The sequence below is a fragment of the Penicillium oxalicum genome, chromosome VIII, assembly GCF_001723175.1.
Source record: "Penicillium oxalicum strain HP7-1 chromosome VIII, whole genome shotgun sequence".
NCBI lineage: Eukaryota > Fungi > Ascomycota > Eurotiomycetes > Eurotiales > Aspergillaceae > Penicillium > Penicillium oxalicum.
The window spans coordinates 363,060-373,647 of NC_064657.1; the positions used below are offsets into that span (position 1 = coordinate 363,060).

The window sequence follows — 10,588 nt, forward strand, 5'->3', positions numbered from 1 at the left end:
CACTCGACTTGCTTGGTCGAAGTATCACTTTCAGATCATTTGCTTCTCAGTGATGTGTCAAAAAATCGCATCCCTAATTTAACTTCTCTGCTAATTCTTCTGGCAATTTGGCTATCGAGAAATTATGATCATCCAGCTCAAAGTTGTCGACTGAGTGTTACGACAAAACGTTCGTGACTTCTCCGTAGATATCGACCATGTAAAAAGCAGTTTCCGGAGAGTGAGGGGGGAGGAAATCAAGCCAATCAAATGGCCAGGATAGATAACCAGAATGGAGACAGATTACGTTGATGGTCCCGATAAGCGTCACAGTCACTCGGAAATAGCCAAGCAAATAAAGAATTCCGTACTCTGAAAAACTTCTGGTTTGAGTCGGAAGCAAATGTAGTATCATCTTCATGACGTTTGTAGATCTCATCGTTCAATCGTGTAATGCATATATAGTTTGACCAGCGACCGGTCTGATCCCATTTCTGGTCAGATCTCAGTAGACTGGAACCAGGTAGGTACACAATTCAGTCTTGCCCATAACCCCGACCTACTGGCCTCATCTCCGCTCCGAATATTCGGAGATAGCAATCTCGCCGAATATCTTCTCGGAAAGTCACGGTAGGCATAAGGGAACAGTCACCGGACATGTAGTTATACGCACCAAGCTCTGAGCGAACGTGAATGGCTTGTGTTTACTATTTACAATGATCAACAAAAATACTCCGCACCTGACAATTATTTCCTATCTGATTACCGCTCTTTCATATCTCGCCCGTGTTAGCACTTCCAGGCGCAAATGGATCCTGCCTGCCCAGACGGGCCACCCATCTTGCTCCAGTTATCCCGTCTCAGTCCAGTCCAGTCCAGCTCCATGCATCGAGGTTCATTACAGCTGGCAATTTCCAGAGCTGGATGAAGCCTCATTTTCTAAACGGTTAAGCGCGAGTTGAAGTTGATCACTGTTTCTTAAATCACTGATTTCCTGAAATGCTTTCCTTAATACTCTTAGGTAGTGACAGGCTTAGCAAATGCACTCCAACCCATTATTGGCGAGCTTATTTCATTTACAAAATCGTCCGACCGAGATTTCTACTCTAAGATCTCAAACGAAACCATCCACGGGCTCCTCGTTCAATGAAGTGTAGACTGTTCGATCTGCTCTCCAATATGAAAGAGACCCGAGGATCTGGGAGGCGGAAGAGGAACCTTAGGCAGCTTAGCTTCCCTTCCCTACTACGTTACCTGGGTTGGTTTCCAGCCAACTTCGTATTTGCATCACTGCACAATCTAGAATACCCACCCGCCAACGTGCGCTGATCAAGAGCTCGCCTGCTCTCCAATGCATACGAAGTGCTACCATATACCCCATTATTCCCTAGTACCTCAAAATGTCTTCCTGGCCTCCGAATGAGCCTAAAACACTGGGTAGAACAAGAGGCGTACGTTCACCTTCTGTTCTGCACCACGCCCACATATGCCAGATAAAGCAAGACCGGCTTGACTCGATTCCACATTCAGTCAGTCGATATCTGATAGACGTCACTGACTTTTGATAATGTCTAGTCCATCAATGCGCCTATAGCTGCTTTCACTATGGCGGTGATTCTCTGCTCATACTGCTTCAGCTCCATCCGTACGGCGCGACGTGAGGCACAAGATTCGCCAGGGATGCCCAGCTCGCAACAACGGGTATCGGGTCGAGCAGATCGGGATTCCTCATGGATGAAAGAAGCTCTGGAAGAGAGTCGTGGGGGAAAATCAGGTTGAAGGAGCGTGCTGATCTAAGGAGGCAACTCGTTGAAATCGATTGAGTCAACTTGCTGCAGAAGTACAGACTACAGAGCTACGTGTCACCGTGTCAAGGCTGCCATTATGCACCGAGAATATGTACGATAGATTGATAAGATCTAAGATTGACTGGTCCTCCACATCTTGGTAATCACCTTGCTCATAGAGACAAAAGATAGTACTCGGCGATGTGGAAACATGCCATCACTCCAAACTTTGAATTTGGTTTGTCGAATTCAGCTGCGAAAACAAAAAACAAATCTTCTCTTTCCATATTCAATCAGAATTTTCAGTGTATGAATGATCATGCCCGAGAGTTCAAGTGTTTAACAACCCGGTTCAATCAATAGAAAAGATCATCATTTGAATGGTGGAAAAGAGAAGATCGGAATTCACAGCGCCCAGCAAGCAGTCCGTCAACTATGCAAGGCTCGTCGAAGAACACATCACATACGAACGATTGTAACGCCCATTTTCCTTCCTTGAGCGGCGACATCAGCAGACCGCAATACCCTTGTTCAGGTAGTATGCTCTGCCCTGTTGAGGGTTGACAGTGCTAGAGGTAGAAAGAAACAGCATTGAGTTTCTGAAGGACCCCATACTAGGCTCGAATCCAATTCATTATGATCTCGAGACCCGGGGTGGGCGAACATCGATTGTTGAAGGAGGGAAAAAGGTCGACGAAAGAAAAATGTGCATGAGAAAAGAAATGTCACATGACTGTGCCTGGCTCGGTGTGGGGCGGGACAGGCGAGTGGGAGAAGCGGATTCACTTCCACTGGGTGCTTGGGCTGGCCAGTTGGCGACACTGTGAAGCAGGACAATAAATCTTTGTGGTCAGTTGTCGATTCATCCAGGCTGCACCCGTGAGGATTCGAATTACTACACCAGCAGACAAGACTCGTCTCGCCAATGGCTACAAAAGTGTCAACAAGTGACTCGAGGATACAGTCGTCGAATGATGTGAATAATACAATGCCCCTTTTTCTGGAATGTATGTACAGTGTCTGGGTAGTGGGCACACAACGTTCATGCAAAGTGGAATATGAGTAGCGGAAGACAAGAAACGGCACGCTTGGAAAAGCAAAAGGATGGAGCCCGTCATTCTAAAAGTGGTCAAGAGGGGCAGGTGAAGCTATGGCATGTGATCAAAGGGCTTGGTGCAGAGGCTTAGGATGTAGAAAGCCAACAACCAAGGGGTTGCGCCTTTCTAGCCATGGGACTTCTGCATTGCTTTGAAAAAGTGACTATGAAAGTCATTGCAGCGGACAGATACCACGGCGCGGTCAGGGCATTCGCTGAACACGTAATCGGCTGGGATTGTTGCCTCGTGATGTAAATGTCAATGCAGGTTAGTCGAGGTAGTGATGGAGAGGACAGTAAGGAAAGGGGAGATCCAAGATGGTAAAGGTGCGTGCTAGCGAGGACTGGGTACTCGATGGCTGCACACTCCTTTCGGGGAGAAACATGGCTGATGTAGTGGGAAATGATCCTGATTAGATGGACTCGACTCTGGTATGAGCCGCTGCCTGCTGAAGCTTGACTTCACCCTCATGTCGATAGTCGTGAATGAGCTTGGTCAAGTACTCATATGTCAGCATCGTCGTCATCGCTGCTGGAATCGCCCGGAACAAATTGGTTCCAATGCCAGAGTAGAATGCGCGCCAGCCTTCTTCGCGAAGAATGGTCTGACACGTGCGAATCGCTCCATGATATCGAGGACGATTGGGCATTCCGTCCGAGGAGGAAACACTGGGGGGTCGGCCGCGGTCATGAGGATGCTTGAGACCTCCGCGGAAAGATACCTCATCGGATGACTGGGCAGGCGCTGTACGCTGCTGAGTTTGAAGACGAGTCCGAAGGACCTCATGAGGATAGGTGATGGTACTGGCGCACATTTTACTGGAGAATGTGGCAAAGGAAATGCCAACCCAATGTGTGCCGCCATCGTCAGGGTGTTCTCCAATTCCATACCCCGTGATGGTCGTCTTCAGATACTCATAAAGGGGGAATTGAATGGCAACGTGAGTCAGACCCAACAGCGCTGGTGTCAACCCCGAATAGAAAGATCGAATGCCTTCAATCTGGTACATCTTCCGAGCAGCGTCAAGCGTGCCCGAGTACTGCCAGGGCGCCCGGAATCCTTCATTGTTTTGCTTCAGACTCTGCGACATGAGTCGGGTCTTGATGACCCAGATCGGATTTGTGACGATCGTCGAGCATGCTCCAGCGGTGATCGATGCGTACGCACGGGATAACAACCAGCTGTCTGTATGAAGAGTTAGCCCCGAGATATCATGCATGAGGAACCCAAAAGACCGGATGTTTTACGCACCTGTATGCTCATAGAAATATTCGCGTGAGCGGTCGTACACCGCTAGATAAACCGCCCAAGTTGGCAGATAGCCCAGCAACATGGGACCAAGTCCTTGGTACAAGCCCCTGATGCCATCCTCACGAAATATGGTTTTTCCCGTTCCTAACATGCCCCGGTACAGCATTTGGGTCTCCATTACCTTGCCCCTTCGACGAGCGAAGCCACCTTGGGCCTGCAGCTTGGTCTTGATCACATCGAGGGGACAAGTGACAATTCCAGAGGCGACACCTGCACTCGCGCCACAAAAGGGTGCAATATAAGCTTTAGGGATTCGGGTGGAGAAAATCTGCAGGCGGGTGGTGAAGTCGGAGGCTGGTAGCGCATCAGCAGCAGATGATTGGGAAAAGTCCTGAGCGGCATTGAGATTAAGGCTTTGAGGATTCTCGGTGACTGCACTGGCAGCTTCAGAGCCGCCGAACCCATTTGAGCGCATTGTTATGTCGGCAGATGCTCGCGCTCCTCTGTCCGTCTTGATCACCGAGGGCTCCGAGATCCGAGCATATCGTGTGCTCGATCCGGGACCCAGAAACCCGGTGTGGACGCAAGATCGGGACGGAAACGATTCTTGTATGGAGTTTGTTCTCTTTGCAGTTGGTGGAAGAGAGGAGGAGTCGTGGAGAGACTAGAGGGGTACTTTCGCGGAGCCGATTGTTGCCGAATCCGATGGGCTTGATGCGGTGGAAACGTCCTGGTCTTCGTGCAGCACGGACTGCGGGCGGAGTGGGAGGGTGGTCTCAGTAAAGCAAGCTCGGCGGTCTGCAGCAACACGACGTTCAAATTGTACAGGGGGTAAGTGGACTGCAGGTCTTGGATCCGCGAAATTGCCAGAGTTGCCAAGTTCAAAGTCACGTTGGAGCTGGGGGAATTGTCGGCACTGCGGCAGTGGTGCGAGGTGGAACCATTGATTGTCAATCCGCTCATCGGCCCTGCTGAACCAGGCATCCGGGGCGTCACGTGTGACGTGAGGAGGGCTGGCAGCCTCAGGCGTCAATAAAGGCAAACTTCTGCCGGTTTGGGGTTAGCGCCACAAGCTCCGTTTTGCACAACCTCGCAACATCGGGTCATCTCGTGTTAAGCCGGACCGCCCTTTCCTTCCCACTCCGACGAGAACTTGCTCCTGTCAACCGGACATTCGAAACGCCTCAAGATGTCTGCTCCTTCGCTCACCAACTACATCGTCAAGCGCCCCTGGCTCAAGCGATGGATGACCCCCATCGCCCAGTGGTACACCGATGCCGCTGGCTACAGACGTCTCGGACTCAAGTAATTTCTCGCCCTCCCCATCCGCGCTTCCAATGCCTCGTCCCGCGAGCGAATACCAAGTGGTCTGGCGTATGGCTCATACGCAATGGCTATTGCAATGTCTGTCGAAGGATTCAGGGCCATTGAGAGCATTGATGCCTTTGCCCGCCACCGCGATCATTCCTGGACTCCACCCGCGATCAATCACCTGTTGCGAGGAAAGTCACTAACACACTTGCCACAGGTTCGATGACCTGATCCCCGAGGAGAGCGAGACCGTCCAGAAGGCCATCAAGCGTCTGTCTTCCAAGGAGGCCTACGACCGTGTGTTCCGTCTGCGCCGCGCTGTCCAGGTTCGACCAACCCTGATTTTACTTTTTCTACGTATATTTGGCCATCGATGCTCTAACACGATTCATAAATATAGTGCTCTATCTCCCACACTCTTCTCCCTCCCCATGAGCAGACCAAGCCCGAGGAGGTACGTTTCCTGGTGTTTTTTTTGATGCGCTCTTCCCCGCGATTCGGCATCAGCCAATCCCGTGGCGAGGATTTGTCACTATAATGTCATGGCGGCAACAACACCCGCCACCACCAAGTTGAAAGTGAAACTAACTTGATGAATTCAATCAGGATGTCGAGTACTTGAGCCCCATCATCCGCGAGATCGAGAAGGAGGCCAAGGAGCGCGAGGACCTCGACAACCTCGTCCTCCGCAAGTAAATAATATCTCCGATGACTTGCCATTCGAGTATGCAAAACAACGAGACTTCCAAGGCGAATTGCTGGCCTGCATGAAATAGATATCTGCTGCTTCTTTTTTTTGGCGATGGGTGAAGGCTCGCAGTCGAGGGTCCTCATTCAATGCGCGTGTGTGTACTGATACTGTACAAATCGAATATTCTCCGTTTCACCTCGATTGACCTCTTTCTCATCTCCTTTCACCGAATAACCTATCAGGAGAGGAGGCTACTGGACGTTTGTTAGTGTTGCGGAATGAGCGCTTACAGACATATGCGATGAATATCCAATTACCGAGTCCAGTCTCATTCTTCATCGGGACTGGTCGGTCGATAATCCCGTCAATACTTCCTCTTCAGAGCCACGCCGACGCAGGTACTGTCGCCGAGGTCATGCTGACGGCGATCAGAGGGATCTGTATTTGGACACCATCAAAAAAGATTCAAAACTCGTCTCTCGATTGCCAGTGTACTCATTTCTTGTTCAACTTGAGGTGTATAAATCTCCAACTCTACAAGAATAGTATAATGTTCACCCTTCAAGGACACCCACGTCCACATCTTCGATCCGCCACATGTACCACATGAACAAGCTTCTGCGAAGCAACAATTTGGTTAGCTTCCTGCGGCTGCTGAATTCATTCGGACTTGGCCCTCGAATAAGATGAAACGAACCTATAGGGCGCAAAGTTGGCGGCCAAATCCAACATGTCCTTTTCCGCCATATACTTAAATTTACCGCCCCCTTTTCCCTTAAGTTTATTGACGTCTCGTCCAACAAAGACCGCGCATCCTCGCCTAGAAATTATAGTTAAAATCAGTCCTATGAGACCATGCTGTCGCCGCTCCGTCCCACCGTCGATTACCCACAACGCCCGTGGCACTGTACAAAAAAAAGAAAAAGAAGAAAAAGAAAAACTCACTGTACACCCAAATCTCCCGTGGAAAAGACATCCATCCGCTTCAAAGCAAAACAAGCGAACATCTCCACGGACCACCGTCCCAGCCCACGCACAGCCGTCAGCTTCTCCACCAATTCCTCATCACTTGCGCGCGCCAACATCGTCGCACTCAATTCGCCATTCGCGAATTTTTCCGCTAGTCCTTGAATATACTCCGCTTTTCGTTGAGATAGCCCAGCCGTACGAAGAGTCGATATCTCGCATCGCGCGACCTGTTGAGGGATGGGAAACCGCGAGCGCGGCACCGATTCACCATCTGCACCCCCTGAGATATCGAATAAGGCCAGAAACTTGTTCCGGATGGATTTGGCAGCAGCGCCGGAGACCTGTTGACCTATGATACTGCTCACCAGGCTGTTGAAGGGATCGATTTGCTCTGCGAGTCCCTCGGGTGTGAAGAGCGGGCATGGGTTCTGCTCAATGACGGGTTGAAGACGTGGATCTATGGCGATCAGGTGTGCGACCGCTTGCTCGAGCAGGGTTCCCGTTGTCGCGGTAGGAGGTGGCAATCCTGTCTTGGACGGCGACGTATCTCCTGAGTAGGCATTGACTGCAGAGCCGTATGGTGTCAAAAGAGTTGTATTTGTTCGATGTGGATCGACTGGACGGTCGAGTAGTGGTGGTGGTGTAAGATGTCTGCTTTTCTTAGTAGGTGTCTGCTTCTGGTCCGTATCTTGTGAAGTTGCTGATGTCGTCGCGGGAGGCGCCGAGGGCTCTGGAGACCAGTATGATGGTGCAGACTTTGAAGGAGTGGCGATCGGTGTCGCCTTCTTGGCCTTCTTCGTCTCTTTGGCTGTCGTGGTTTTGCGCCGTTTGCTGACTCCGCCATGTTGTACCTTTGGCACGTTGGTGACGGGGGTCAGGGCAGGTGGAGGGCGCGCGCTGAGTCGCGCAGATCTGCGTATTGACATGGTTAGACTGGGCGTGAGTCTGATCATACGCAACGGGGATTATTCTTGGTCTTGTTTGCAGAAGACGAGGTTTCACTCTTCATCGCAAAACCCAAATTACACGGGCTTGGCCATTACGCCATGCGGAGTCAACTGCTTGGCTGTGCTGCGGAGTAAAGTGGGGCTTCGAACTCCTGGACGTCAATAGGCAGAGGAGATATGATGGAAACCACCGAGTCCAACTAAACCTCTCCAAAAAGAATCACAAATCTGGGCTTCAGGAAACTCTGATGGGTGAAATCAAATTTATGTGTGCTTTAGGAGCTGTAACTACGATAATTGACTCCGTCAGATCATTCAATTGTGTTTCTGGTCTCTAATGACAGAGCGCCTTCTGGGTTCAAGAACGAAGTGGACACTCAGCGAAGAACATAGTATTCTGGTCTCAAGGCCTACACCCACCTACACTCATACTGCAGGATATAGCTCTAGCGGAAACGCGACAAGTGCCAGAATCTGAGAGTCGAGCAGAGAAGATACGGATCATCTCGGGATAAGATAGCAGCATCTTGCACTTTTGCGAACAATCTTACCAAAGACTGGTTCGATTCTTCGTCTATCTCACGAGCTCCTTCTATTGTCTCGCATACCTGTGACTTGACTTCAGTCGTCTCCACTTGTTTCTTGCGTCAAATCTCCAATGGACGCAAGAAGCGACACTACCTTAATCACCTTCGTAGACACCCTGCAGTCAGACACCCACGCCTCCAGTTCTCACCCCTCTCCGTGCGCTGGAATTTCTAGCCTTGGGTGCGGTAGTCTGATCATTAGCCTCAAATCTCTCTTTGATTCGATTTCTAGATGTTTGCCTCTTGGTGGGCTTTCAATCCATTCTTTGATGCTAGATAAGTTCTTTCTCTTCGCAGAAGAAAGAGTTTTGTAAACTAAAACACTTTCTTCACCGACAGCTGGGGCCTCGAGTGGTGCAAGTGAGGGTTTAGAGCTCGACAAGGTGGTCTTTAAAGAAGAATGAGAGAATCCCTTGACGTATAGATTTACAACTCCAAACAAGGATCCTCCGGCACAGGTATTGACACAATCTTCTCGATGAGTCTTCTAGTCGAAGGAGACTCTTCGGTTCTACGGATTTGCTAAGGTGTCTACCTTACAGGTAAAACAGTTGAGCCAGCTTACATGTAAAGCTGCTCTGTTGAAAATTTGAGTCATCACACTTTTACAAATTTTGACAAAAGACCGTGACTTACAGGTCTGGTCACCGCAAAGTGGTCGACAGAAACTTCAGGGCGTGAATCCTTGCTATCTGGCAAGTCATGGAAGCATATTCTCAGGGTCTCAGGGAAGGGAACGCATCTACCAGAGAATTGACAGACCAGTCCTTATTCGTTCGGTAGATGAGCCGTGGCAGTCAGGGAGAAATTTTGCTAAGGTTTTCTCCCAGTGAACCTCCTGGAAGCTCGTTCCGACGAAGGCAGTTATGCGAAGGGTACATCTCCGCATGCAATTTTCCCATATTAATGGGCTCCTTAAGGATTTCCATCTGTGGTTACAAGTCTTTCATTTCTTGAGAAACGGTGCCGGTGCCCTACAAAAGTATGCTGGTACGGTTTTAGATTGTCATGTGCGTGGCGATTCAATTTTTCTTTCGCTGGCCCAGGAGTCTCCGGTCTTCCTGGAGACGACAGCGAACAAATTACCCATCCACAACACCTCGTAGAGGTCGAACGTTTTATCAGGTAGATGAGTGTCTCTCAAATCAAATATTCAATAAGAGGACAGCATGGACCGAATAATCCTTGTTGGTGGGGGTTTGCCTCACTCAAGGTTACTCCGTGGGTAGAACTAGCCTGCGCACATCAAGCTTTAGAAAAACGCAGCTAGAAATTTGACTGAGATGGGCATTTTTCTATAGCATAGATATTGTAGTCTGGTTTTCTTAGACAGTTTCAATCAGTCAATGGCCAAAAGAGGCATAAGATATGCACCTAGGTTGCGGTCATTTCACACGTCACTCAAGAAGCAAGGGCGAGCGATGAAGAAACACTGCTAAGGAGCTTCTGATGTTCAGACGTTGTTATACAGCTACAAGTGGCACAAATATTGCCATCCATGCCATCAAAAGCCATCATGAAACATGGGCCTATATCCAACGAAGAGCCCGGAACAGGAACAAGGAACACACCGATTCACCACAAGAGGTTCCCGGTCTTTGTGGTCCCGTCCGACCCGAGGGTCGGCCGATGAAATTGTGGAAGACTAGAAGCAATCTTCATCACGATTGGCTGCGCGACGATGTCGTGGCTCTCCGCGATTGAGATGTGCCAAGGTTCGGACCCTCACACATCAAGAAAAACTTTGATACAACTCTAACTTGAACCTGCTTCGGAAATCGTTCCATCAAAGCGATTATTTGGGGACTGTACTGCCCGCGCACGGTTCACCGTATGCATGAATCGCCAAGTTGCCGAGATACTTGAGGAAAGATACAGATCTGGCCAGCGGATTTGATTTGCATTGCCCTTTAAAAATCTACACGGGTAATTTTGGTCAAAACTGGGCAGACTCGGAACTGGACCAGCT

At 49.7% G+C, this 10,588-nt stretch overlaps 4 protein-coding genes across 4 annotated transcripts; 2 read left to right on the forward strand and 2 right to left on the reverse strand.

Moving 5' to 3' along the window:
- Positions 1–1,379: 1,379 nt before the first annotated feature.
- Positions 1,380–1,758, forward strand: POX_h09478 (uncharacterized protein; the record flags this gene model as incomplete). Its single annotated transcript, XM_050118232.1, has 2 exons — positions 1,380–1,430; positions 1,555–1,758. The coding sequence occupies 2 exons, from the start codon at positions 1,380–1,382 to the stop codon at positions 1,756–1,758; spliced, it is 255 nt and encodes an 84-aa protein (XP_049965019.1).
- Positions 1,759–3,275: 1,517 nt separating this feature from the next.
- Positions 3,276–4,589, reverse strand: POX_h09479 (Mitochondrial nicotinamide adenine dinucleotide transporter 1; the record flags this gene model as incomplete). The annotated part of the gene is made up of 2 exons (XM_050118233.1): positions 3,276–4,048; positions 4,115–4,589. The coding sequence occupies 2 exons, from the start codon at positions 4,587–4,589 to the stop codon at positions 3,276–3,278; spliced, it is 1,248 nt and encodes a 415-aa protein (XP_049965020.1).
- A 714-nt stretch (positions 4,590–5,303) lies between these two features.
- Positions 5,304–6,121, forward strand: POX_h09480 (Cytochrome b-c1 complex subunit 7; the record flags this gene model as incomplete). Its single annotated transcript, XM_050118234.1, has 4 exons — positions 5,304–5,419; positions 5,643–5,751; positions 5,826–5,879; positions 6,032–6,121. The coding sequence occupies 4 exons, from the start codon at positions 5,304–5,306 to the stop codon at positions 6,119–6,121; spliced, it is 369 nt and encodes a 122-aa protein (XP_049965021.1).
- A 549-nt stretch (positions 6,122–6,670) lies between these two features.
- POX_h09481 (uncharacterized protein) lies at positions 6,671–8,011 on the reverse strand (the record flags this gene model as incomplete). Its single annotated transcript, XM_050118235.1, has 3 exons — positions 6,671–6,734; positions 6,814–6,936; positions 7,062–8,011. The coding sequence occupies 3 exons, from the start codon at positions 8,009–8,011 to the stop codon at positions 6,671–6,673; spliced, it is 1,137 nt and encodes a 378-aa protein (XP_049965022.1).
- Positions 8,012–10,588: the final 2,577 nt, after the last annotated feature.